At 44.2% G+C, this 27,648-nt stretch overlaps 2 protein-coding genes across 2 annotated transcripts; both read left to right on the top strand.

The window, feature by feature from the left end:
• Positions 1 to 1,211: 1,211 nt before the first annotated feature.
• Positions 1,212 to 4,638, top strand: neurod1 (neuronal differentiation 1). The gene is made up of 4 exons (XM_028393849.1): positions 1,212 to 1,298; positions 2,523 to 2,785; positions 3,501 to 3,730; positions 3,816 to 4,638. Exons 2-4 carry the CDS (start codon positions 2,535 to 2,537, stop codon positions 4,370 to 4,372), a joined length of 1,038 nt encoding a protein of 345 aa, XP_028249650.1. The 5' UTR covers positions 1,212 to 1,298; positions 2,523 to 2,534; the 3' UTR covers positions 4,373 to 4,638.
• A 2,618-nt stretch (positions 4,639 to 7,256) lies between these two features.
• Positions 7,257 to 27,593, top strand: cerkl (CERK like autophagy regulator). Its single transcript, XM_028394003.1, has 14 exons — positions 7,257 to 7,506; positions 8,040 to 8,149; positions 13,137 to 13,367; positions 20,090 to 20,221; positions 20,768 to 20,831; positions 22,095 to 22,225; positions 22,314 to 22,388; positions 24,690 to 24,867; positions 25,002 to 25,067; positions 25,164 to 25,200; positions 25,281 to 25,387; positions 25,475 to 25,571; positions 26,745 to 26,962; positions 27,367 to 27,593. The coding sequence occupies exons 1-14, from the start codon at positions 7,328 to 7,330 to the stop codon at positions 27,443 to 27,445; spliced, it is 1,704 nt and encodes a 567-aa protein (XP_028249804.1). The 5' UTR covers positions 7,257 to 7,327; the 3' UTR covers positions 27,446 to 27,593.
• Positions 27,594 to 27,648: the final 55 nt, after the last annotated feature.

Below are 27,648 nucleotides of genomic sequence, written 5' to 3'. Positions count from 1 at the left end.
GCTGTATATTTTTATCATTGTTGAAATATAAACAGTAAACTTTAAACGCCTTCAGTTTGTTCATGAATCCTGAAGTGAGCAGCAGACATTGATTCTGTGTTAACCATTAGCTGTCAGAGGGTCCACACTGATGGGACAGACACACCGGTCCTCCAGAGTTGCCTGGTAACCACCTAGCAACCGGTTTATCATCACCCCGGCAACCTCTTCACTGCAGGACAGCAAGGTCCAAAGTCCACTGCCGCCTTCCTATTGGTCGAAGTCAGGTTGTGTCTAGCTCTTCGGAGACGAGACGGATGCTGGAGTAGAAAGTGACACACTTATGATGAGGTAATATAATATGTTTAAATGAGCAAGTCTGTAATTTGCACTTTAAAAACAGAAAAATAAAACATCTTAGCGCTAGAGTGGACTTTTGTTGTCATGGTAACAACACTCCCTTCATATCTACTAGAGGGTGCCGTTATTTGAAATGTAGCTTTGAGTGGCTAAAAACTTCTTTTAATCTAATATCTGACATGGATTAAATGGATAATCCTCATCATCATCATCATCAAAATCAGTGTCTTGTTGCCATCACTACCTTCATCATCATCAGTGTCCTCCTCTTCATCACCTTCATCACAATTAACCTGTTATAATTAACACTGTCGACCATGTCATCATCAGCTTCATGATTATCTTCATCGGTTACACTGTGCTTTTATCATCTTTATCATTGTCTTCCTCATCATTAGTGTCATCATCATCAAACGATCACCATCCTCTTCATCAGCAACACATCATTATCAGTGTCACCTGCATCATCAGCATCTTCATCACACATCGTCTTCTTCTGTTTCAGAACGCGCATCATTTTCAAATATCATCACACGCACCACATCACACCTTCCAGGAGTGTCTCCTGTGTGCGCATGCGTATTTTATTTTTTTAGGCGACAGATGGTCAACTTTCCTCACAAAGAGAGAGAGAGAGGGAGAGAGAGAGAGAGAGAGAGAGAGAGAGACTCCTTGGCCGATACAAATGGAAGATTTGTCACGTGATCCCCGGGGCCGTTTTAATGACGTAAGCACCATATGGCGCGTGCCGGGAGGGCTGGGCCTGGATATGCTAATTATCCCCCCCAACCCTTCTTGGGTGTGTGTGTGTGTGTGTGTGTGCTGAGTATAAAAGCGGCAGCATCATACACACACACACCTCAGAAAGCTCACTGCAGATCACGCACAGTCACGCACGGACACGCAGAAAGAGCGCGCGGGATGCGTGCTATCTGACGGACATCAACTTATTACAACAGGTAGGAATCTGTTTCTTCTTTTTAACGGTTAATAATCAATGTGGGGGATAGTTTCATCCCGTGTCTGCCTCCTCGCGCCTCTGTGAAAGGTCAGAATACAAACTCTCATTAGTTATTACTGCGTTATTACGAATTAATCTATCAGTGATAATTCAGTAATAATTTACCATCATTATCTGAATTTATCTCATCACAATAAATCAAGAGCCGCAGGAAATAATTCGAATTCATTTAAAATCAAGTCCGGCTCCTCTTTTTATTTTATTTTCAGTTTCTATATAATTTTATTTTGTTATTATCTACATATTCGAGTATTAATAGAAAATCTTACATTTTAAAAATGTTTTAGTTTTATTTAGTTTTTATGGGTTGAAGTTTTTGCCCACCTGTCTGTCTGATGGAGCAGAAAGCGGGAAGAAACAGATGTTATAGACCTAAATCCATATTATAAATATATTAAACAACCATAATAATTATTATTACTGTACCATCATCATCATCATTATTATTATTATTATGAAGCTTACTTTGAATAAGTAAGTGTGGGATTTTCTTTAAAATATTTTTCTCTGCTACTAAAATAAACAGAACGAACTGCAGGCCGTCATTTTGTTTTTAATGTAAAAGTAGAACACGTTTTTTTTTAGCCAATCAGAAATTAATCCTAATTATTAATTTCGCGATTCAAAGCAGTGACTGAAGTTTCGTAATTTGCGATTTTGGTTTTTATACAAATGAAGCCTCTAAATTAAAAAAATCCCCGAGCTGTGTGTGTGTGTACATTTGATGAGTATAAATTAAATTAATTTCGGTTTTGTTGTTTTGTTTTGTTAAAGTTTTTATCCGCAACAGAACAAACCACGAACACTTCGCCTAATTTAACAGAATGTTTTCGGTTCTGATGGATCCGTGTGCCGCGCAAACTGAAACATCTTCCACGTTGTAGCATTTCGATCTTTGTCTTTCTTTCTTTCTTGTAAATACTTACATGTAATAACTTAACTAAGTGTTTTTTGTGTTTAAATTAAAATAAAATTAGTTTGATACCTGCTGAGAATTTTACAAAATAATAATATTTTAAAAATCATTAAAATGTTACACAAAATTAGAAAAGATCATCGTCTTTAAAGTGTTATTAATAATTTTCTTCTATAAAACATGACGGTGGTGTTGTGACCTGTGTCTGGATTTGCCTGTAATGAATCCTTCTCTTCCGTCTTTCAGAGAATCAGCATCATGACCAGGTCTGTGCGGGAGGAGCAGGTGTCAGTGGAGTCCGAGGAGCAGCAGGAGCTCCACAGCCCTGCAGGAAGGGAGGCAGAGCGAGGAGGGAAAGAGGAGGAGGAGGACCCCCTTCACCATCTGGAGGACGACGAGGAAGACGACGATGAGGAGGAAGAGGAAGAGGAGGAGGAGGAGGACGGCGAAAACAAACCCAAAAGACGAGGGCCGAAGAAAAAGAAGATGACAAAGGCTCGACTGCAGAGGTAGTTTAATTTTTCTCCTCCTGGCACAAGATGAAAGGGTTAAAATCAACAGGGTTCATCCTCTGAGGAGCGGAATGAATGTGATGCACGAGCTGGATGGTTGCTCCTCTGAAGGAGAAAAAAAATCACAACCTGAGGGATAGAAGACGACTAAAATGTTTCCAAGCCTCACATTTCAGTTTCACATAGTGTCGCTTTAGCAAAAATCAAACAACCGTCACTGTACACCACCTGCTCAGCACCAGATGTAACCTACGGTGAGGCCAAAGAGGAGGTGGAGGCCGGACAGAGAATGCTCCGTCACCACAGATATGACCCCAGACCAGTGATAACCTCCGCTCTGATCACTTCCTGCCAGCTCACAGGAGGATACAGTTGAACCTCTTAAAACCTCTCTGTGGATTCAGCCTCTCAGGCCTCAGACAGCACCGGCTGCTCTGTGGTGGACTAGAGTGGCCTCATTCAGTAAACAGATAGAGTCTGACACTTTAGAAATCAACAGTGTAAGCTCTATTGTATATTCAAAATCTTTAAATTCCTAAAATTTGCATCAGTGCGTTCCTGCATAACTACATTAACTTCCCTGTACTTTGAGCTGTGGGTGCTGTGGGTGCATAGGGTAGAAAAGCTGTCTGCTAACGTGCTAACTTTGCCTTCATATTCCTTCAGAATACGGACATCGGTAACATGCTAACTGTGTCCTAACTTTCTGCAGGTTTAAGGTCCGCCGGATGAAGGCTAACGCCCGGGAGAGGAACCGCATGCACGGCCTGAACGACGCTCTGGAGAGTCTCCGAAAAGTCGTCCCCTGTTACTCCAAAACACAGAAGCTCTCCAAAATCGAGACGCTCCGCCTCGCCAAGAACTACATCTGGGCCCTGAGCGAGATCCTGCGTTCCGGCAAGGCGCCCGACCTCATGAGCTTCGTGCAGGCTCTCTGCAAAGGTAAGAACAGCGCCAGACCCGAAGCCTCAGCCTGACCTCAATAAGATCAATAAGCTTTAACTGATCATCGACTCCGTCCTCTCAGGTCTGTCTCAGCCGACCACTAACCTGGTGGCGGGCTGCCTGCAGCTGAACCCTCGCACTTTCCTGCCGGAGCAGACGCCCGACCTCCCGGCTCACCTCCCTCCTGCCGGCGCCACTGCCTATCCTGGACACTTCTCCTATCAGAGCCCCGGTTTGACGCCTGGCTTGCCTAGCCCCCCTTACGGCACTATGGACCCCTCCCACATCTTCCACCAGGTCAAAGGTCAACCTTACGGCCCGCTGGAGCCCTTCTTTGATGGCGTCCTGGTGTCAGACGGTCCGTCGTTCGATCCGCCCCTCAGTCCGCCTCTCAGCATCAACGGGAACTTCTCCTCATCCTTCAAGCACGAGGCCGTCACCGCCGCCGACTACGACAAGAGCTTCTCCTTCAGCGTACACTACAGCGGAGGCGGAGGACACCCCCCCATCTACGGTGGCGGGGGGCCCAACCCGAGGTGCGGTGAACTGCAGGTGGACGGGATGATGGGCTTTGATGGACACTCGCACCACGAGCGGTTGATGAACGCCCAGCTGAACGCCATCTTCCACGACTCCTGAGGAAGAGGCCGCAGGGCTGAGAGACTGATGAAGACAGAAAGACCGTTATGTGGAGAGACAGACAGCCATGTGTACTCGTTTCGTTTCATCTCTCTGTCTGTCCTCGCTCTTCTTCTTTCTGTTTTGCTCTTCGGCGACATCACGCTGATGATGTCGCCTTCTTTGTAGCGCTTCATCCTGCAGGGGACACTCTTTGAATGTCTCATTATTATCCACATTGTCACTTAAAAATAATCAATAATCAATGAGCAATAATCTGGAGTAAACTATGCAATTTTGTTAAAACCTGAGCGACGCTCAGCTGTTGATTCCAAATGTTGAAAGAATAAAGATTTCTCTATTTTTTGGGTCTGTGTGTGAGGCCGCACTGGGCCGAGCTGGGCCACATGGGGCCATGCTGGGCCGAGCTGGGCCATGCTGGGCCACATGGGGCCGAGCTGGGCTACGCTGGGCCGAGCTGGGCCACGTGGGGCCGCAGTGTTCATGGTGTTCATGTGGTTTTTACTTTTTGCTTTTTATAATGTTCTGTAGCGTTCTGTTGACATTTCATGTGACTCTTGTTCATATTTTATAAGATAGATGTTTATAAAGGCCTTTTATTAAAAGGAAATCAATGTGATCCACCTGAGAGACTCTGTTCATCTGCAACCACACAACAGAACACGTCTGCAGCAGGGACCCGTCCCACAGACTAAACTAAGGAGTGCATTAAGCACTCAGGCTGTACGGACGCCTAGCTACTCTACTTGTTAAATATTTGTAAAGTCTGATGAAGGGTGATAATTACATAAGCACCTTTAGGCTTGTTTTTTTAGGTCGAGTAGACACACCGCTGAGTTTTTTTTAAAACTCTTAAGACCTTAACAGGATTCTGAGAAGCAGCTGTGGATTCATTGGTCAGCAAAAAAACCAGACCCGACGCTTCAAAGAGTGAAGAACTCGCTCCAGATTATGACGCTGAACACATGAGGAGAAAACACATCATCTCTCCTTACAGAGATAACTCTGTTAACGACACTATCACAGCGTCTGAAGGACAAAACCAGGATTACGCTGTGTGTGTGTGTGTGTGTGTGAAGGGCACAGATGTTCGTTCTGCAGGCAAGATTTTAATTTATGAAAATGATCTCGTTTATGCATGAGAGCCCCCCCTCCACACACACACACACACACACAATCACACACACACACACACACACACTGTCCTGCTGTGTGTGTGTGTGTGTGTGTGTAGAAGTCAACAGGGACAATATGGTGGCCATATCCCACCATTTAGCTTCCCTGTTAAAGTGGAATAATAATGAGAGAAAGTCAGACTGACTGAGATTCACTTACAACATTAGCATATTAGCATGGAGCAAAAATATCAAGTTATTTAATTCATTTATTATTTTAATTCATGCATTTTGTTTTTGGTTTTAGACCAGAATGTTACAAAAGCTTCTTTTAAAGGACTAGCAGACACTGTAGAGGAAACACAGAGTGCATCCTCATAACAACGTCCCTGAAAAAATCCAAACCTGCACACAGGGAAATAACACATGAATAATAACATGACGCTCAGAATAGTATCGGTACTACCAGTAATAATAGTATTAGCTGCAGCCTTTGTGATTGTGGTTTTGTGTTTCAGTCTCTTGGCTGATCATAACACTGATTAATGCAGCTTAAACTCCGCCATCTGTCAGCAACACTCACGCTGCGTGCGTGCGTGTGTGTGTGTGAGCTGCAGCTCTTAATATGGTATTTACACCGCAGTCACCCTCCTCGCTGATTGGCTAGCAGGTGTCTGTTAAGTCATGTAGCGTGGCTGAGGACGCACACCTCGACAGTAATTAAGGTATATTAAAAACTGCAGCACGCCATAGCAACAGCAGCAGTGATGCCTCACGCTCAGTTCGGTGAGATAAACTGGGTCCGGACATGACGGAGGGTTTACACACACACAGCTCGCCTTTGGTCACCACAACAGATTCACCCACACTGGGTTCACATCTGAAAACGATATCACACCTGAACTGGACACAAAATCGAGATTGTGATTTTGCTTTTATACAGGTGTAAATTTCGAACACAACATGTTACAGTGGTAAATCCCATTGTGTCCACTCTTTATGCTAAGCTAAGCTAAACTGATGGGTGACTGGTACTTTGTAGTGTATGCTGTTTGGCCACAAGGGGCAGCATCGAGTCTTTTACACACTTATATAATAATGTTACAGCTGACTAAACGAGCCGCTTTAAGGTTTACCCAAATTTTTTATGGTTTACACAGACATTAAAATAAAAATGATGACGAGTTTCTTCAGTATATTGATGTTTAAATATGAACAAATATGGACACAATTCAACAGTTAGCATTACAGTTTAAACTAGGTGTGAATAGGTAAACAGCTGAGTCAGGTAGTTTTAATTTACTGTTAATGTGTCTTTTTAGGTAGATATTCAAATTGCCTTCAACAGTAGAATCACTGTTGAAAATCTAAATGTATGTAAATAATAATACACTGTTAGAGTGGTGTTTATCTTGCATGAATAACTGTATAATAATATATAATTATACATATAATAATATATGTAGCTATAATAATGTTTAACCTGCAGAACAAATCTTCCATTAAAAGATGGCGGCTCTTTCCTGACTCCCTCACCATGCAAAGGAAAAAAAAATGTGCACCATCAATCAAACTGCATAATAATCGATGACAAACTGATCGAGTTACGTATCAATTAACTGATTGATAGGGTTCATTCTTTGCGCGCTCCCGCCTGGGGCCGCGCACGGCCGACGTATCTGCCCGCGTGCCTGAGCTCCCGTAAAGCCGCAGCCTGTCTCCATAGCGACGAGACCCCGGAAATACACCGTGATCAGCTTACAGCATGTTTGTGAGTGAGTGAACCAACTCACACGCGCCGAGATTGTTTGTTTATTTGTTTGTTTCTTCGCCGGTAAACATGTCGGAGCCTGAGGAGGAGCTGCAGGAGGAGCAGAGAGAAAGCACGAAGAAGAAGAAGAAGAAGAAGAAGAAGAAGATGAGGAAAGAGAAGCGGAGCGGGAGGAAGAAGGAGGAGGAGGAGGAGGAGGAGGAGAAGCGGGAAGAAGAGGAGCAGGTGGAGGAAGAGGAGGAGCAGAGGTGAGTGGTGATTCTACACAGAACCCAGCGGAAAGGTTCGTAAGAGGAGAGAGGAGCTGTGTTTACACCGGCTCCATGGTCACCACAGCAGACCCTTTCAAAGTAAAAGCCCTGCAGCAGGAGCTGCTGATATGAACACACCAGCCTGTGGATAAGAGTCACATGTTAACATGTTACCACTTTGTAACGTGGTTACTATTAAACCACAGAAGAAGACTCACCATGTAGCACACATGTACAATGTTGTGGTTGATATTCTACAGATTGTATAAGATGACATATTCAGACATATTCCATAAATGGCCGCTGCCAGTTTACACTGTTGATAAAAAAAGGATCACTTCCTGTATGTATGCCCCGCCCCCTCAGCACACTGATGATGAGAAAGACCTGCAGCCTGAGAGCCCTCTGTAACCTTAGCTGTGTAAAGAGATACAACCTGTTCAAATCAATGTTAATGATAAAACCAGTCACATTGATAAATGACGTCTTGATTGGTTGAAATGATCTGTGTGTGTCTTGCTGTGTGTCAGTGAGTGTGTTGTGCTGCGTGGGATCTTTAAACTGGGGAAGAAGAGTCACGATGTTCTGCTCACCCGAACCAGACTGACCTGGACCCCCATCATGCCGGAGACGCCTACAGGTCAGTGACCATGGTGATGGGTTGTCATGGCGATCATATTCCTGCCAGTGTTAGAGAGAGAGAGAGAGAGAGAGAAACAGACTGTGCCTGCGTGTGTGTGTGTGTGTTGGCAGCTGGTATTGTAATGGAGAAGTTCAGTCTTGTTGAGACCACCTGAAAGATGACATCTGGGCAGACACACACACACATGTTGTGCTCTGCTCTTTGTAGATGGCGGGAACATAAATCAGATCAACATTTGCCAAACAGACAAACTGATATTTTCCCTTCTACATGAAAACAGTTTAAATAAGTGTCATTTTGTCCTCTTTAAAGGTGAGAGGAGATTTCAATCTGATGCACTTTTTGTTAAATTACTGTAACTTCTCTTTACAATCCGATAGCAACCGATTAGTTCGGCAGTTTCGCTTTAAAACGAAGAATATGAATCATCTGTGGAAGCTATAAATTCTAAAAACATCAGCCAATCCTCTGGGTGGACCCTGCACGGAGTATTGGCTGGTTGTCACTCTCTTCCTGCTCTGCGCGCACCAGAGAGGTACGTGCATGATGGCCGAAGTCACAGACAGGTTGGGAGGCGTGGCTTCGGGGTGAGCTCCGAGAGAAAGGGGCGTGTGTTTACTTTCAAAATCTGGCTGACTCTCACTGAGTTTCCAAAATCTCCTACCCGACCTTTAAATGACAGCAGTGAACACCAAAGATGCACAGTTGTTCTCATGCGGCTTTCACATGCGTACAGATGAAATGATTAGAAAACACACACATCTCTTACATTTTGCAAGAACTACATCCACAGTAGCCAACAAATGTATTTGTTGATTAGTAGTTGGTGACATCATCACGGTTCTCTATGTGGAGCTGAACTAATCGTCAGTTTTCTGGAGGTGATGATGTAATGAGTTGCGCATCAGTCATAGGACAAAATAATTTTTCAAATGGTAACACAATCATACAAAGTTCAGGAACATTGTGCACTTTGTGCAACTGCATCTGCAAGGTGGAGCTTTGTAGGATCACGTCCATAATGACTGAACATGTGTAGTTTTCCAATAATAATAATAATACACCAATGTCACAACGAGATCGTTATAATACAGATGGACACATGTACACACAGATTGTGTGTACATGTTTCTTGCTATATTATGATTAAAATGCATGAGTCTGGGTTATATTGACTATTAACTATTTTTAAATACACAACTTATTAACTAAGCTTAGCACCAAAACTGTCACCAGATATCAGATATGAAGGCGCTGGATTACTGTAAACATGGCCGAATATGGCTTTGAATATAGCACGTTTTCGTAAAAATTGTGAAAGACGACATAGTAAAAGACCTCCTGTGGCCTTTTGTTGCAAGATATAAATATACTGGTGGTATTTCCTGGCAGAGACATATTATAACTGTATCAAATATCAGCTCTCCATACAGACCAGCGATGCAGAGAAGTTGGACAACTCTTTGCTTTTATTGGTTTTAGCCAATGTTTAGACATTCATCACGCCCAAACTATTTAAGGTAGGGCTAATTTGATTGAAAAATCAGATTTTATGGGAAAAGTTAACCCTTTACAGCAAACACCAGATTCCTACATGCAGCAGAGGCCGTGCAGTGGAAGCTTAAACTTGGCCGAAAAACTAATATTGATAGATGTACATCAGTGAAAAATATCTGAGGGGGGTCGTCCAGCTGATGGCCCTGAGGATGGAGGCCTCCACCCTTACAGCCTCCATCACAGGCCGCCTCCATCTCCATCACAGTTTTAGTTTGTACTTTAAAGCCAGTTTGACAGCCCCTGCTTCTGGCTGACAGACTGCTTTACTCGTGTTGTGGTAATGTTGTGGTGTTATTTTGCTGATGTCCTGTTGTGTGTTAGATTTTTGGTTGAAATCCATTCAGACAGAACTGGTTAGTGAAGCGGGATGAAAGTGTAAATTCACTCTGTCTGTGTGTGTGTGTGTGTGTGTGTGTGTGTGGTTGAAGCCAATCTGTTTTGCTGTATTTCATCCAAGGTAATGTCATTAAGCCAGCACTGTGTGTGTGTGTGTGTGTGTTGGCAGTAGCAGAGAGCAGTTGGTTCAGCCCATGGGGGGTTATTAGAGTCTCTCAGTGTGAGGAGATTAACACACACACATACAAACATACACACACACATCCAGCCTGTCAGCTGTGTGTGTTGATTAGATATTTCTATATAAATGGATCAGCTGTTGTTGTTTATTTGTACACATGAATTCATTCCGTCTCTCGGTCTGTCTGTGTGTCTGTCAGCGAGGTGAGACGTGACATAACGCGTGTTTTCCTTGTGCAGAAACATGCAGCAAAATGAGAGAATTCAGATTCTTCCAAAGCGTTTCAGCGCTTTGTGCTAACGGGCTGTGAAGTGTGTTTCAGGGGTGTCACAATAAACTGACATACTGGTGGAAAGAAGTGGTGAGAATGAGACCTTCTATACAAACACATAAAAAAGTTAACACTGGAAAAATGACAGTAAACACTCTCAGGTCATTGTAGGCAAGCGTAAAGTTCTGGGATATATAAGCTGCTACGAAGGAAGACAGGAAAAGGAAGACAGAGAGGCCATTTCCATGTGTCGTGCTGAGAAATCCTGCAGGCAGTGAAGTATCTCTGGAGGAATCCAGAACCAGTGAGAAGTGTGAAGGGACAACAAATAATCAATGTACAATCAATCATCTGTATCAGAGCAGTTTACATGATCAGTGACACTGAGAGAGAGAGAGAGAGAGAGAGAGAGAGAGACATACATCTCTGGTCATTTTGGGGACTCACAACACCACAGTGTGCAAAACATAAATCAATAAAGATAGAATAATAGGAAATAAATACAATTAATGTGATGTCCTCTGAGGGGATGGAGGCACACAGAGTGTGTGTGTGTGTGTGTATGATCCATAACTCCCCGCAGTGACCACATGGCTGGGTCACCATGAGACCGGACTGCCTCAGAGTGTGTGTGTGTGTGTGTGAGAGCCATCCCTACACCTATAACAATTGTTATCAAGATTTTCATGTTTTTAGTCTTTGTAATGTATTAATGAACAGACTATGCTTAAAGTATGCACACACACACACACAGTATATTTATTTATTTATTACTGTGTGTGTGTATGTGTGTTGGCACAGTGGGTTGTGAGGGCATGATGGGAAACTCATCTCCATCTGGAACCAACCTGTGTGTGTGTGTGTGTGTGTGCGGCGGCTCTGTAGGTTCTGTCAGCTCAGATCAGAGTCATCTTCATTGGGGTGGATGGAAAATGTGGCTCTCTTTTCTTTCACTTACGTTTTTTTTAACTGTGGACCTTCTTTGTGTGTATTTGTGTAGCTGACATGTTATTAGAAAGACTAGAACCTGAACACAAACACACACACTGTTGGATATTGATCGGTTTGTTAGCATTCAGAGCATTTTTGTAGCCGCTTTACAGTAACATAGATCTGTGTTTGAGTGTTTAAAGCTTGAATACAACTTCAATATGTGAAAAATTAACTGGACCGACAGACACACAGACCAGCTCTGCACACACACACACACACACACTGTGACCCTGACATATGGATGCTGGCCTCTCCGGAGGAAGAGGGGTGGGTGTTTTGGGGGTAGTTGGTGTTTGATAACAGCAGGAGGGTATTTCATACAGAGAGGAGGGGGTTAATCAGCTATCATCATTTATAACCTGATGGATCTGTCCGCGCTGAGCTGTTTACTCCGGGTTTATGTCGCAGGTGCTCGGATGTTCCTTCTTTTTTTTTTTTTACCATCAATATTATTGATTATTGTCACTTTGTAAATGTTGGCAAAGCAGCAGCTCGGTGCTTTTACAATCAAAATAAAGTCATTAAATAATAAATTAGGTACATTTATATTTGTATTATTTGTATTATTAGGTTGTTTCTGCCTGTATGTTTGCACACATCCTGCAGTGTTTTACAGTATTTATTAATCACACTGATTATAATCTGTCTGGGTAAATATTGTTTTTAAAATAATCTCAGATGATTAAACAGGATTAACGTATCTCATTATGGAGTTTGTTTTTTTTCACATGCATGTTTGTCCACCTGCTGCGACATGAAGCCAGTTTTTCCCACGTCAGCTTTACACAAACATGTATGTAATGTTATTATTTTCTTGGAGAAATAATCTGCTGGCTTACTTAGCAGTAGAGATTGTATTTATTTATTAATTGTATATATATTTTCAGAAAATTATATTAAGCAAAGTGTGCTCCAAAAAATGCTGCTGTGGAAATACAAGGTTCAGATCCCTCACTGATGGACTGTATAGTTAATTTTTTTATATTTTAGATTCTAATTATTATGAATTATTTTGTGAACTTTAGCATTTTAGCTCCTGCTGCACAGACAAAAGTTCTGGGCATCCTACAAATATTTTTTAAAAAACGAAACAATCATAACTGAGGAGTTGTTTTTTTAGTTGTAGTACCACTGTCGGCCACTAGGAGAACCTGTGGCCAGCGCAGCCTGCTACAACACTTCAGCTCAGTTAATTAAGAAGAAACGTGGTATGGATGAGTGTGTGTGTGTGTGTGTGTGTGTGTGTGTGTTATCTAACTGTGAGTGTAATGTCTCAAGTCTGCTGACAGCATCCTCACAGGATTGGGATTGAATGATTAATCTGATGTGGACCAATCAGATTTCAGAATTCATCCCTGATTATGCTGTTTGATTGACAGGTGCGGCTGTGCGTCCTGCTGATCAATGGATTAATGACTCAGTAAATTATATTATGTAACCAGCAGTGGTGTGGTACGTTCATATTTTCATGAGGGGGGGTGGACAAAATAATATGAACACACTGTAAAATGGTTAACTCGGTGTTCTTGGTGTCCTAGCTTAGCATAAAGGCTAGGAAGCGGTGGGAATCTGGTGGCCTGGCTCTTGTGTATTAAACATCAACGCTGTCTTCAGGTGCTGTGCGTTAATTCTACCTTTCTCCGCAGGCGAGGCGAGCACGCTTGAGCCGGGCGTGCTGCTGCTGCAGGACGTGTTGGCGGTGAAGGTGAAGCGGCGGCGAGCAGCGGGCCAGGAGTCAGGCGGAGCCGTGCTCGGCGTGGCTCTCTTCTGCTGCAGGCGGAGAGGGAGGAGGCTGGAGGAGGACACGCTGCACCTCCACAACGCCTCCGCTGAACACACACACACCTGGTACAACACTCTGAAGGAGCTGCTGACAGGTAACACACACATTCAGAGGCGTTCATTCACATCACACGTGATAGATGTGATTAACAGTGTAATAAACAGTGTAATAAACAGACCATGAGGGCTGAGTCCAGGAGCCCTGTTTGACCTCACGTGGCGCCTCTCACTCTGATGGGTGACTGGAAGATTGGCAGTTTGTGTTACATAACAGCTGAAAGCCTGGAAACATGAGTCATTACCTCTGTGAGTGTCATACAGTAAGATGATTATACACACACACACACACAGCTGAGTAATGCTGGTATAATAAGCACTAGCACTGTTAGCATCTCTCCACCAGATAGACATGGATGGATGGGGAGATATAATATATATATATTTGTTTTTTTTCAGCTAGTCTTGTTGAATTACTGGAAGGTGTAGGTCAGCCTTGAAGTAGCACAGCAGGCAGTGACTGAATCGCCACCATGAGGTTGAAGTAAAGCTGAAGTTTGTCAGCAGGTCGGCTTTAATTTTGTCCAACAATTATAAATACCTTTGTTACATTTTCATCATTGTGAGAGTCACTTGCTGTTTACATTCATTTACTGTTTACTTCTTCTTATGCTGGGAGCGTCCACACCTGTTTGAGGTGTGTGTCTGTTGGGTCGAATGGTATGTGTGTTGCCCTGTGATGGACTGGTGACCTGTCCAGGTTGTACCCCGCCTCTCACCCAAAGCTAGCTGGAATAGGCTCCAGCCCCTGTGACCCTAGCGGGTTAAGAGAAGATGGATGGATGGAAGAACCAAATCCCAAACGTCTAGAAATCGGGCCAGAAATGTGTGTTTAAGAGAAGTCGACAGGGAAACGTGTGGTGTCGCTCAAAAGCTTTGCTGCTTTTTATCAAGTTTTAGGACACGAGGGCTGGTTCTGGCCTGCAGGCTGTACTTAAACTAACAGACATAGCAAATAAATATGGCTGCTGAAGAGGCGTGCACCACCCATGGTCATGAAATCTGAAATCACAAATTATTGAATATCCACAGGTTGATCAGACCTACTCTCTAGATTAAGTGAAAAGTTAGTGTACATAGGTCGGGCATCTGGTTAGGATGCCCCCCCTTTAAAGAGGCACCAGCATCTGGGTGGAGACCACAACGCTGACCCAGGACCTGCTGGAGATCTTACATCTCCTGGATTTCCTGGGAGCAGCTAGGGATCCCTCAGGAGGAGCTGGATTGGGAACCTGCTGGAGACAGGATGGTAAACATGGAAAACATGAGCTGGACGACATTTCTGACTGAGTCACAACACACATGTGTGAACATATATATTGATGACTTCCATTAACGCTCTGAGACATTCCAGGGTTCAGCTGCTCAGATTAAAATGTAATTGTTTTCTATCCTCCTCTTCATCACTCAGATTAATGAGGTGAGTCAGAGTTACATCAGACAGAAGAGCTAATCTGCTAATCCACAGGAACAAAGACACACCGATTACACACACACACACACATTCAGCAGGAACGTGCTGTCAGCAGTTGAATCATGTTGTCTGCTGGACAGATTAGCTGGAATACTGTCTACATGAACACGTGTGTGTGCGGCAGGTTCACTTTTAGTTCACAAGAAACAACACAAAGTGGATTTATTATTCTCATCGCTGCACATTTGTTTCAGTTCTAATCCTTTCAGGGTGAATCGACGGCGATTCTCACCAAATTCTCACGATTTTCACCAAATAAACACAATTATTGTTAACAGAGCGTTAATATTAGATTAAATCTACCAGGTTGAGGACTGACTTTGCAGCTTGTCTTGATAAACAGTGTGAATGTGTGTTCAGATTTCGTATATTTAACATACTTCTATAAGGTTGCAGAGATTCAGCAGAGCTCCCAGACGCCGGCGTCCCAGGTGCACTGTAGTGGGCGGTCCCCAGCTGACAGTTAACGCACAATAGAAATAGCGTGCGTGCTTGGTGTATGGATTTAAGTCGCTTCACACTGGCTCTCTTCTGTTCGTCCAGCCGACTCCAACAGAGACATTACAAGCGCTCCTTAAAAGGTGGAGGTCAAAGGTCACCCGCACGCACCCTTCGCTCCGTCACCATGGCATCGGTCTGACGCCTTATCGCCGGTCACCTGTCTGTCTGTCCGTCCGACCCGTCCATCAAACCAGATTACCCATGAGGCCCTGCAGCAAAGTCACAACTTCTTCAAGTGGGTCGCTCTGGCCTCAGACTCACACACATGAATGGCTCGCAGGTCGCGTGTCAGCTTGAGTGGTCACACTGCACATCAAGCTCTGACGGCTTTTGTGACTTTACACACCGCGGTTAAGGAGCCTCTGTGTGTGTGTGTGTGAAAGGTAAACACAGTCGGTCGCTCCGCGGACACTAAGCCTATTTTCCAGGCAGGGGTCAATGTAAAAAGCGTATTGTTGTGCGAATCGTGGCATCGCTGAGCGGGCAGTCCCGCCGCCGCAGACACCACCGCCACTTCTTAACCTCCAGGTCCAAACAGTCAGCTGCACAATGGCGAGCAGAGAGCAGACACTTCCTGTTTCCAGAGTGTTATTCTGTGCCATTCGCTGTGTGAAGCAGCTGCAGAATGCAGCACAGACACTGAATGGCAGTCAGACTGACAAAAGGCCAGCGTTGACGCTGTATAGAGTCCGTCTTCACACACGCAGTCACACTGCGGAGGAGATTGACTGCAGTTGTTTAACAGTACAACAGACTGACAGGCCGGTGGCGGCGGCGGCGGAACTCACGGGACGACCGGGCCGAGCTCGCCCAGGACACCAGGTGCCTGTGCGACTCCTCCCAGGTCAATTGTCTTGTCAATCCCATGCCAAGTTTACAGAGCTGTTACTGTGGGTCCACGGTGACACACAGTGGGGTCAGACGGGTCGTTGTGGAGGGTGCCATAAGATCAAAACGACAGAGTCTCATAGGATTTTTTAATTCAAATTCAGCCTTTTAACCATGTTTGTTGTACTAACTAAAAAGCTGATACATCAACACACACCAAAGATTTTACCTTGGTTTACACCGAAGGATGGTGCAGATGCATCCATTTAATCTTAATCCATCACAATACAATGCTACCTGAATGGGCTACATTGTGTTTCCAATAGAAAGTCAATGGAAAGTGAGTAAACTCTGGATCCCATGATCCCACGAAGACTCGCACAAACAACTTGCTTTGCTTTATTTAACAGTGCTAAGTAGAGAGACAGGACTTCATGCAGCAGAGGCTGCAGGCTGGAACTGAACCTGCACCACTGCAGCGAGGAATACAGCCTTCATTTATTGGATGCTCTCTGGGTGCTCTACAGAATATAACGAATCCTTTATTATTTCCTTGATCTGTAAAATCACTGTGTTCTAAAACCCTAAAAAGATCCTTAAAGTTATCAGCTCAATATATGAAATATAGATTCATATCAAAATAGTTGCTGCTATATTTTTTAAAAATAAGTATAAGGTCTAACGTGAAGCTGACTTTGTGTCTTTTACCTGCAGCGAGGAGGATGTGTCTACAAACAGCTTTATGGTCCGTCAGACATCCGTGTGTGCAGGTCTGTGTTTACATATTAACTTGCGACCATGGCGACTTGATGGGAGAAGCCTGCCACCCTGTCTGCCTCTCCTTCATATTCAGGTCGGAGAGTTTATTAGTTTGTCAGGAAGCAGGTTTTTATTGCGCGGCGGCACACATTGATTACTCACCCACACAGTTAGTGTACAGGTCACATGCTCGCATGGTGCATTTTTAATACAAGTCAAACATCACTTGAGACAATAAATAAATACATGCGGCCCGAGGTCACTGTGCGTGGACGAGCAGAGCCTGGTATTGAACCGCCAACCCTGTGATCAGCAGGCTCAAACCAGCAAAATGTTCATTATTCATGGAATCAGATAACTCAACTAATCGTTTGAAAAACATCAAGATAAAGGCTGATGTCTAAAAGCTTAGATTACCCCCCGCCCCCCGCTGACCTCAAACACAACCTGTTTTTGTCAAAAACATTCGGCGGCCCAGTCTTACAGTAAGTCCCCCAGTCCGAAACTTAACACTCCCTTTTTGACAACACTGGGATTGTTTACCATGGCAACGCTCCGGCAGCGTCATAGCAACCCGCTGCTGATCCCGAGGCTGCGAGATGATCTGATGGAGGCTTGACCTCCTTACATCGACGTGTCCGCCGGCCTTTCTTCACACACAAATATCAGCAGCGTGAATGACATCATCTCCTGTGAGACCTTGTGTTAGAGAGAGAGAGAGAGAGGGCGAGAGAGCATCACCAGCCATGAGAGGACAGATGTAACCAAGATTTCTACATGTTTTAAACATGAATTCTATGAACAGATATACTACAACTAATAACATTAATAGAATGCTTTACCTTTCAAAGTGACAGCTCGGCATCATGGGAAAGATTAGATTAGATTAGATTATTATTAATAATAATAATAATGCATCGAACGTATACAGCACTTTTCTAGGACACTCGAAGACGCTTTACAGATGCATTATACATTCACACAGAGTGGCAGTGGTGAACTACAGATGTAGCCACAGCTCCCCAGGGGGAGACTGACGGAGACGTGTCTGCCAAGGTGCGCCTACAGCCTCTCCGACCACTGCCGATTCATTCATACACATTCATACACCAGTGAGTGAGTGCACTGGAGGCAACGTGGGTAAAGTGCCTTGCCCAAGGACACACAACAATGACTAGGGAGGAGCTGGGGTCGAACCGCCCACCTTCCGATTATTGGACAACCCTGCTGTACCACTGCTGCCCAGATTAGTTTAGATTGACTTTATTAAAGGGACGTTATTTTTCAAACTACTAGCAAAGATCACTGATACATCATCAGAACTTTGTGTGCTGGCTTTGTGTGAACATTGTCCTACCTGTGAAGCATGGTGGTGGAAGCATCATGTGGCTGCATCACATAGCCATGGAAGGCTTGCCATCACTGCTGGGGCAGAGAATTCAAGGCTGTGTATGCGTGCCTACATGCATCCCAATAACCAGGGGGTACTCTTCTGGCTCCCACCTCTGGTCTGCTGTAAAGTTCTCCTCTCTCTTCTTATTAAATCCTGCAGTGGACTTTGTGGGGGCGGAGCTTCTGGTAATGCTGGGGGTCCGGGGTGGTTTGGAGGTGTCGGGTGGCTCCTCACAGGAACCCTGGTGAACCTGGTCCGGGCCGTGGGGTGGAGTGATGGCAGGAGGCGCACTGTGTGTGTGTGTGTGTGGGGTCATTAACAGGGCGAGGTCACAGCCTTTTGGGAGCAGATTATAGTAATGAGCTGGATAATGGAGCTGGTGTGTGTGTATTGATCTGAGCTGGTCTGTGGGGATTCATAATGCGGTCTCTAAATCTGCCTAATGATGAGCTGTACAGGGGGTCAGAGTGTGTGTGTGTGTGTGTGTGTAGCTTAAAGTCAATACTATGAAACTGAACTACACACATTCTATCAAGCAGTGTTGGAGATGTAAATGATATTATTTATGTTATATGTTATATGTTATATACAATATGTTACCACAGGCCACCTACTGAGGGTAAAACACAGAATATACAGGTGTGTCATCTGTACACACTCCCTGAACAACAAAGTTGTGCACCAGCAACAGTGTGCACTACACTTTAACTATTTATGTGCACATATAGTCTAAAGAAAAGGTGAGAAACAAGCACTCTGCGGTCTGAACCCGTCACAAAGCAGGGAGCTATTGGTGCATGGTGGATGTTATTCAAAGTCACTCAACTAAAACCAAAATATATTCTGTTTACATGTGATATAAAACGAATAAAAAGCATCTAATCTGTTAAACTAACACGTCAAATTCATCAATCACAGGCAGAACTGCAGGGGAGAGTGAGACCTGTAACTCCAGAGCACTATGAGTGATGAAAGCTTTACATCACATGCTACCATTGTGATCATTTTAACACACTGCTGTCAAGTAGGTGTGATATCAGTGCAGGAGGAAATCAGTATATATTTTGTAGACCCTACCCAACCCTCCACAAACAGCCAGTGGGATTCTTCCATTGTCTGTTTGGATTGCTGTAGAAAATAAACAAAAGCTTTTATGATCTTCTAAAGCCTAAATATGACGACCAGATGTTACATTATTAATAAGCTGCAGCATAGTCACATGATGTCGCATTTCCTAGTCCAATTGTTAGCAACTAGGGATGTCCCGATCAGGTTTTTTTGCCCTCGAGTCCGAGTCTGAGTCATTTGATTTTGAGTATCTGCCGATACCGAGTCCCGATCCGATACTTTCTATAAAGGCACTCATTGCGACAAAACCTGTGTGTGTGGCCACACTAGGAGATTTCACACACACAGCACATCAAGGTCTCGATAATAAATATATATCTGAGTCCTGATCGGGAGGTAATGTCCGATTCCAATCAAGTCTGAAATCACGTAATCGGTTTCCGATCACATGATCGGATCGGGACATCCCTATTAGCAACCAAGAAAAATGAAGAATAAAAGGGAAAAATCTGCTTGTGTCAAACTTATTCAAACCAAAAACCCTGTGACTTCCGGACAATGGAGCAGGAAGTGCTAAGATGTTTGTTAGCATGCTAACAGACTGCTAACAGCTTATCTTCTGAGGACCACGAATGTCTTTACAAAACACAAAAAATAACCATTGTTGGGATATTTATAACATGTTGCTAGCGTGGCAAAGTGCAGACCATTTCTTAGCTGTGTGTGTGTGTGTGCAGGGTTCAGAAGTCGTCCCAAGTATCTGAAGGTGTTCATCAACCCCAGCAGTCACAAAAAGGAGGCCGTTCACATCTACAGAGAACATGTGGCTCCTCTGTTCAAGATGGCCGACATCCGCACTGACATCACCGGTGAGTTTGTTCTGCAGGTGACACAAAGAATAAAAAAGTATTTTTAATGTGATCAGTGGCAGAGGTTCAAAAAATGTTATTGACATCAGAGAAGACGATATGAAGTGTGTGTGCGGAGGAGGTCCAAAGGTTAGAGTTAATGGCAGTCCCTAGTCACTAGGTAACCTGATACAGGGGGCGGAGCTTAGTCCATCTGTTGTGACAGGAAAAAAACCCCTCCCCTTGTTTCCTCTCCTTTCCTCTTCCCTTGCCTTGTCACCTCCTTTTCTCCTCCCCCCTTCCCTCTGTCTCCTCTCCTCTCCTCTCCTCTCCTCTCCTCTCCTCTCCTCTCCTCTCCTCTCCTCTCCCTCCTCATTCCTCTTCCTCTCAGCAGATGGTGTGATATCCGTTGTCCCACTTTTTTTTTGGCAGTCATCGAACACACACTCTGTGTACATCTGACCACACACAAGCATGAACACTTTATCTCCGTCCATCTCAATGTCTCTCCATCTGCTTAACTCTCCTTTTCCTCCCCTCTCTCTCTCTCTACCTGTCTGTCTGCAGTAACAGAGAGGAAGGGCCACGCTCTGTCAGTGATGAAGGAATGCAAACTGGATGAATATGATGGGTTTGTTGTCTCTCAGTCTTTGAAAATACATATTATTATATTTTGCCACATAACTAACCTGCCATTTTAGTACAAAAGGTCTTGTTTATCTTCATTTATCTTGATTTAACAGCTACTTTACAACTTTTACTGAGGTTCAAAGGACATCATGATGAAGGGAAAGATTTGTGTTCTCAAATTAGATTCAGTCAGAGATTAAATTGAGACTTTAAGGTTATCTGAAACAAGCAGATGTAATTAATCCAGTTTAGCACCAAAATTTGATTAAACCATAAATAAAGATGGAGACATAGAGGTGAAGTTATTGTACCAGACATTTTAACATGGAAGTCTACAGGGATTGACTCACTTTTTGAGTCAGCCCTCCAGAGGCCATGCAGGGAACTGCAGTTTATCACACTTATTTTACAAGCTTCATTACTCAGCCCTAAATGTTGCTGCTTGATTTTAAGATGTCTGAGACTTAAACTTGTACATGATGTGATGTCACACTGACATGTTGAGTGTAGATAACTGTAAGGTGTCCGAACTGTGACATCATCCTTACACACACACACACACACACACACACACACACACAGGTGAAATAAAAACAGATGTAACATTAAAGAACTCATATGCTCATAAAACACCTTCAGTACAAGAACAAAAGCACTGATCAAACTCATCACTCTATCTGTGATGGTGTGTATGCGTGTCGGTGTGTGTGTGTGTGTGTGTGTGTGTGGGTGTGTAAGCAGCTTTTGTGCTCAGCCCTCATAAAGCTTAATGTGCTTAGAGCAGATTAGCTCAGCGTTGCTAAGCTAGCTGCTGAGCGTGTGTGTGTGTGTGTGAGGCTGCGCTGGTGAGGATTTGGTTGAAACCTACATTTGCCAATTAGGCTGGCTGTCACCGTGGCGACCAGAGCTCCAGGTAATCCCATACACAAGAGGAGGAAGTGGAGGAGGGGGAGGAGGTGGAGTCTGTTTACCTTCCATTTACGGCAAACATGAACTCTGAAGATGCACCTTCTCACTTTTTCTTTAATAAGACAAATCACACATCTCCGATGTGGACCAAACATGGACCAAAAGACAAATGAAACATAGAGGGTTAAAAAAAATCTAAAATCAAGTCTGTAACCCCTTCAACCCCTAAAAAAACTTGAGAGGTCACCGGCAGCCTTTCAAAATAAAATGTCCTCTGTCTTCATTATAAAAGGCTGAGACATGTGCCCACCTGTCCTTCTGTCCTCACGCTGGTCTGTCTCACTCCGTCCCTCAGGGTGGTGTGCGTCGGTGGGGACGGCTCGGTGGCAGAGCTGTGTCATGCTCTGGTCCTCAGGGCCCAGCTGGATGCAGACTCTCCAGAAAAACCAGTGCAGCCAGTGCTCCCATTAGGAATCATCCCTGCTGGTGAGACAGAAGACGTCCATCAGTGTAATGTAAAGACAGCTGGACACGCTGGACTCTGGTAACTGTGTTCATGTTTGTTTGTTTACAGGGTCTACAGATGTGGTTTCCTGTTCTGTTCATGGAGTCAGAGATCCAGTCACTGCAGCCCTCCACATCGTGCTCGGTAGGGTCTAGTTGTTCTGGATCTGTTCTAATTATCATAGATCTATAGCCACACTGCTTGGATGAGTCCTACCTGTTACAGATGACAGCTGGGATTATTCTAGACCTTTAGGTCTATAAGAACAGATTAAGAGAGTAATAATAATGATACCATCAGTGGGATCTACCTGTTTCAGATCTATAGTGTAGGGGGTGGTGCTGGGTGACTTCTACTTCTAATACATCTATTGGGTCATTTAAGTTACCTGAGGCATCTTACAGGCAGCCAATAGGAGTGCGCGTTCTTGCCCAGCTTGGCTGTGATTGGCTGACAGCCTGTCGGTGCAGCGGCAGGGACAGTTTGAGAACAAACGGACCTGCAGACAGACGGCGTGACTGGACTGTGAGGGAGTGAGCGGACAGATGTCTAACAGCAGGATCAGTTTCACTCTAAATCACAGGGTTACACCGCACTCTGTGGCCCCGCCCCCTTTCACATACACTGAGGTGAACTAGCCGACCAATTGAATGACAGGTTGCAGCGGGATAGTGGTTGATTATAACTAATTAATACTGGAAGCTGTGTGTGTGTGTGTGTGCGACAGATGGGAGTACTGAAAAGGTTTTAACGAGACTAATTCCTGAACAATAGAAAACAGTTAAAAACTCCCAGGTAGGAAGTTGTTCCCACGGACGATCACAACAACACCCGCAGTGTCTCGACATGATATGATATCAGCGCATTGAGTTAACTGCTGACAACATCACTGCTGTTGCTATAGTTACCAGCTGATTGACAGGTAGTAGCATCACAGAGAACTGACCACATTCTCATTTCATGCCTTTGACTTTACTTTTCCAACTATATTACACATGACAGCTTAGCTTAGCTTAGCTTAGCTTAGCATAAATGAATTGGAAAAGAAAGGTTTGTGACTTTATCTTAGTCACTATGTGGCAACCCCCGACATGAATATCTTGGCTAAACGCTCGGTTGCCATTAGCAACAGTAAACGCTGCCATTTTCTCTGAACTGTAACCAAACTCTGACATGATTCTAAATCTTTTTAAAAATAATTTCTGCTTCACTTTCTTTTTTTGTGATTTTATTAGCTTTATTATTAACTCTAACTTTAAACTAATGTTTACTAGATTATTTAAATTTCGGTCATTGACTGTGGTCTTTCTACTAACTAACTACTCTTAACTTCAGCAGCTAGCATAAGAGCTAGCATATATACATGTGATTTTTTATGTATTACATCAAGACGGAAGTGTAGGAAAACAACATAAAAAATATAAACTGCCTTTTTAAATAGTGAAATTAGTTGTATACAAGTGAATTAGAGCATTAAAAGTGTTGGAAAAATACCCAATGTTTACTAAAACATTATTTTTTTATCGTCATTATTTCTTTAAAGGGAAAAACAGAAACATACTGTAAAATTGTAGCACCAGTTTGTTTTGACCTGATGTTTATGCTGTAAATAAGTAATCGGTAGGACCTTGAAGAAGCGCTGCAGCTTTGATCTCAGTGACACACTGACCGTCTCAGCTTCAATCCTGCACATCACACACAGACACACAAACACGCTGACAACATGCCATATGGTGAGGAAATCAGATTCTGTCCAAAGAGAGAGAGACAGACAGGCAGGCAGGCAGAGAGACAGGGAGACAGGCAGGTAGAGAGAGAGACAGGCAGGCAGGCAGGCAGGCAGCAGTTCAGTAGGTTACAGCAGGTATGTGGCCAGATGGCACACTGTGTGTGTGTGTGTGTGTGTGTGTGTGTGACAGCATGTGTGTATCCATCTGAAAACTGATCGAGCGTCTCACTGAATGGTCCTGATGGAGAAATCTGGTTGATTAACTTTTATTTAAATTACTGCTTTTGCCATGTGCTGCGTTCAGATGCGCTGGGAGAAAATAAGAAAAGGGAAATAAACTCTAAGGGAAGCTTCTGAGGAGGTGGAGGCCTGAATATTCTGAGGATAATCTCCATGTTTTAGTGTGAGAACATGGACATCGGTTTTAGTCGTCTGCTGCCTCGGCGTCCAGGGCTGATCACACTGGGGATCCATGAGGACACAGAGGCAGCAGGAGGAGGAGGAGGCGCCTGAATTCAAATGTTCAATTTCTCAAAAACACGACACTCACTGCCTTCAAACTATCTTCATAAGCACTCAAACAGAACTGTGTGAGAGCTGTGTGACTCCTTCCATCAGCATCAGACATATTGATTGATTGATTGATTTTGTTCTATAACGTTTGGGTGGAGGCTTCTAAATGTTTGCTGATACATTGCTGATGTCTGTGTCTGCAGGCCACCAGCAGCAGGTGGACATGTGCAGCTTCTCGTCTCTCGGTCAGTTGGTGCGATTCGGTTTCTCCGCCATGTTTGGCTTTGGCGGGCGGAGTCTAGCACGGGCAGAGAAGAAGAGGTGGATGCCGTCGTCAAGGCGACGAGAGTACGCTCTGGTGAAGACACTGGCCAGACTGAGGTGTTTTTTTTTTCTCTAAGACTATGTGATGATGCGGGGGATATTTAAACTTGTCAACATGCTAATAGGCATTAGCATTAGCAGTTCTACACGGTCGGTCCTGCTCCTCATTTCTTCTTCTTTGTCTCCTTCAGACCAGAGGACTGTCAGCTGTCGTTTTTACCAGTGAAGAAGTCAAACAGTGTAATGTTTGGACATAGGTGAGTTTCAAGACAGTTATCCTTCTACTTTAATAAGCAGATGTGATCATTACAGCTGCTCCAAGTCTGAACTGAATTTATTCTCCTGTTTTGCAGAGACCAGGACCAGGACTCAGACTCAGGTGAGCCATATGTTTTTATCTGCCTTCAGATTTTAGTATTTGTCAACAATTCTGTCTTTACCTTGTCTCTCTTTGATTGGACTGTGCAGAGGAGGCGGAGTCCTGGACGACCAATGAGGGGCTGTACCTGAGCATCAGCATCATGTCCATCCCCTGTCTGACTACGCACGCACCCCAAGGCCTGGCGCCGAACACCAGGTACGCACCAGCACCACGTGCAGCACCACGGTGGTGTTCTTATCGTGGTCTCTGCTACTGCTAACAGCCACTTCCTGTTTGTGACAGCGTGGCCAATGGCACGGCGTCGCTGATCGCAGTAGGAAACACGTCCAGGTCAGAGTTCATCAAGCACCTGAAGAGATACAGCAGCTCCAGTGGACAGGTGAGAGCAGGACCCAGGAGGGACTGCAGACAGCATGTGTAATTTAGAGATTATAATTTCAGATTATTGCGATAATCTGAAATCATTTAGCAGCTGCAGAGACATGGTTGGACAGGCTGAATATTGCCTGAATTAATAATAATAATAATATATGTAATAGGTTCAGGTTTAAACGGATGTTAACTGTTTGAGGAATGTGGGTTACTGTGTCACTCCCAAACTGGCCATCTTAAGGTTCCGCTTCTCACCACAGGACAGAAAAAACTAGTTAGCGAGTAGATTAGCCTGGTTCAGTGCGGCCTGGTCTGGCCTGAGAGACCGCACACTAACCCACTTACTAAATATACTGACACTGTGGCGTTCGCTGTCCTGAAGAGTAAACAGCCTGTTTACTGGCTGACCTACATCCTGTTTAGCCTGTTAAGGAGCCCGGCGAGGTCCAAGTAGAGCCACCGAAAACTGTGGCGGCGCAAGTCCCAAAATGGATGACGAGCGACACCTGTCAATCATGGTGGTGAAAAACGGAACCTACAGTCATCACAAACATCCAGTCTGTGTCTCTGTCCTTTAAGAGGTCAGACACAGCCTTATGTATCCTGCCAGCTACAGCCCTTAAATATTTAAGTGTAAGGGTTTCTGTGCTTACACCTGGCCCCGTGTTGACACGGTGTACACTACACAAGAAACGACTAAAAAAAGTGCAGCCATATTGTCATAATAAAGCATAAAGTATATTAATTCATGCCCTTAAAAGTACTTTGTGTGATTTCATCTGTTGTTTTTGCACTGAATCAGTCCTTTCAGTTTTATTTAGAGACAGACCTGAAGGAAAAACCAGCAGAGGGATGGACAGACAGGTGCTCAGTCTGTCTGTCCGTCTGCTGGTCTTTGCTGCCCCCTGTGGGAGCTGCACAGTGGTACAGCAGAGGAATAAACAGGAAGAAAGCCAGACACTGCAGCGCTTTAACAAGCTGCTTTACAAGGATCCTAAGACTTCCTGTCCTTAGATCAGCTCTGACACATTAACTCTGTGAGGATGTAGTGCCTGGGCCCTTAGCCTAACCGTGTTCACCTTCAAACAGCCATTTTAAAGGTTTTAAAAAGTGAGGAGCAGCCAAAGTATCCTCAATGGTTGTACACACACACACAGTCTGACTTACTGTCTGCCTGCAGTTCAACTTCTCCTTTGTGGAAGCCCACGCCGTGTCAGCAGTGAAGGTCAGACCCCGCTCTCTGATAGGCTGTTCAGAGGAGGAGGAGGATGAGGAGGAAGATGAGAGCAACAATGAGGGTGACTCCAAAATCACACCCATCATCCAGTCAGAGGGAGCCGCCTTCCCCTGGAACATCGACGGAGAGCTGGTGGAGATCACGAACGAAGTGCTCATCAGGTGTGACATCACACTGAGAAATACGATCTGATCAGTACACTACTCACAACTATTGATTAACTGACAGCTATGTGATCAGAAAGTGATCGGGGTCACATCCCATAATTATATTTGATCACTTCCCTTTGAAACAAATGAAGACAAAAAAAATGCAGAGCAGTGAGTAAAGAGGTCACTCATTATGTCATCAAGCCTGACCTGGTTCCAATTTGATGGTTAAACAGCAGGTGGCGCCGCTGAGCACAGAAACTTAACATTTTGGGAATAAAACAAAATTTTGTGTTTTTGGCCGCTGCATTATTTTACATTTAAATACTATATACCATTTAAATATTATACAACATCTGCCGTGACCATGGTGACCCCTCATGTTTTACCTGACTCTCCACCCGTGGTGCATTCAGGGTCCATCCGAGGCTCATCACTCTGTACGGTGAGGAAGTAGACGAGGCCGAGATGCCGATGTCCTGCAGCTGCATCTGAGGACAAACAACAAGACACTCTGTGTCCTGGTGACCGGACATCACCGCGGTAACCACAGCGACTCCACAGCGCCCTCTCAGGTCATTGTGGTTTCCATGGCAACATGAAAACAGATGTGTAATTCAAAATGGCAAAAAAAAAACCAGCTCTGCAGCTTATTTTTTTCAGATTTATCTTTAAAATTAACTGATTAAGAATATTTC

Source organism: Parambassis ranga, chromosome 21 (genome assembly GCF_900634625.1).
Source record: "Parambassis ranga chromosome 21, fParRan2.1, whole genome shotgun sequence".
Taxonomy (NCBI): domain Eukaryota; kingdom Metazoa; phylum Chordata; class Actinopteri; family Ambassidae; genus Parambassis; species Parambassis ranga.
This window is presented reverse-complemented; position numbering and strand designations above follow the sequence as displayed.

Bases quoted from the DNA above. Each gene is read 5' to 3' on its own strand.
- neurod1 (XM_028393849.1), top strand. From the start codon at position 2,535: ATGACCAGGTCTGTGCGGGAGGAGCAGGTGTCAGTGGAGTCCGAGGAG. The intron at 2,786-3,500 runs GTAGTTTAATTT...AACTTTCTGCAG, and splicing joins ACAAAGGCTCGACTGCAGAG to GTTTAAGGTCCGCCGGATGA. The intron at 3,731-3,815 runs GTAAGAACAGCG...CCGTCCTCTCAG, and splicing joins CGTGCAGGCTCTCTGCAAAG to GTCTGTCTCAGCCGACCACT.
- cerkl (XM_028394003.1), top strand. From the start codon at position 7,328: ATGTCGGAGCCTGAGGAGGAGCTGCAGGAGGAGCAGAGAGAAAGCACG. The intron at 20,222-20,767 runs GTGAGTTTGTTC...GTCTGTCTGCAG, and splicing joins CATCCGCACTGACATCACCG to TAACAGAGAGGAAGGGCCAC. The intron at 20,832-22,094 runs GTTTGTTGTCTC...TCCGTCCCTCAG, and splicing joins AAACTGGATGAATATGATGG to GGTGGTGTGCGTCGGTGGGG.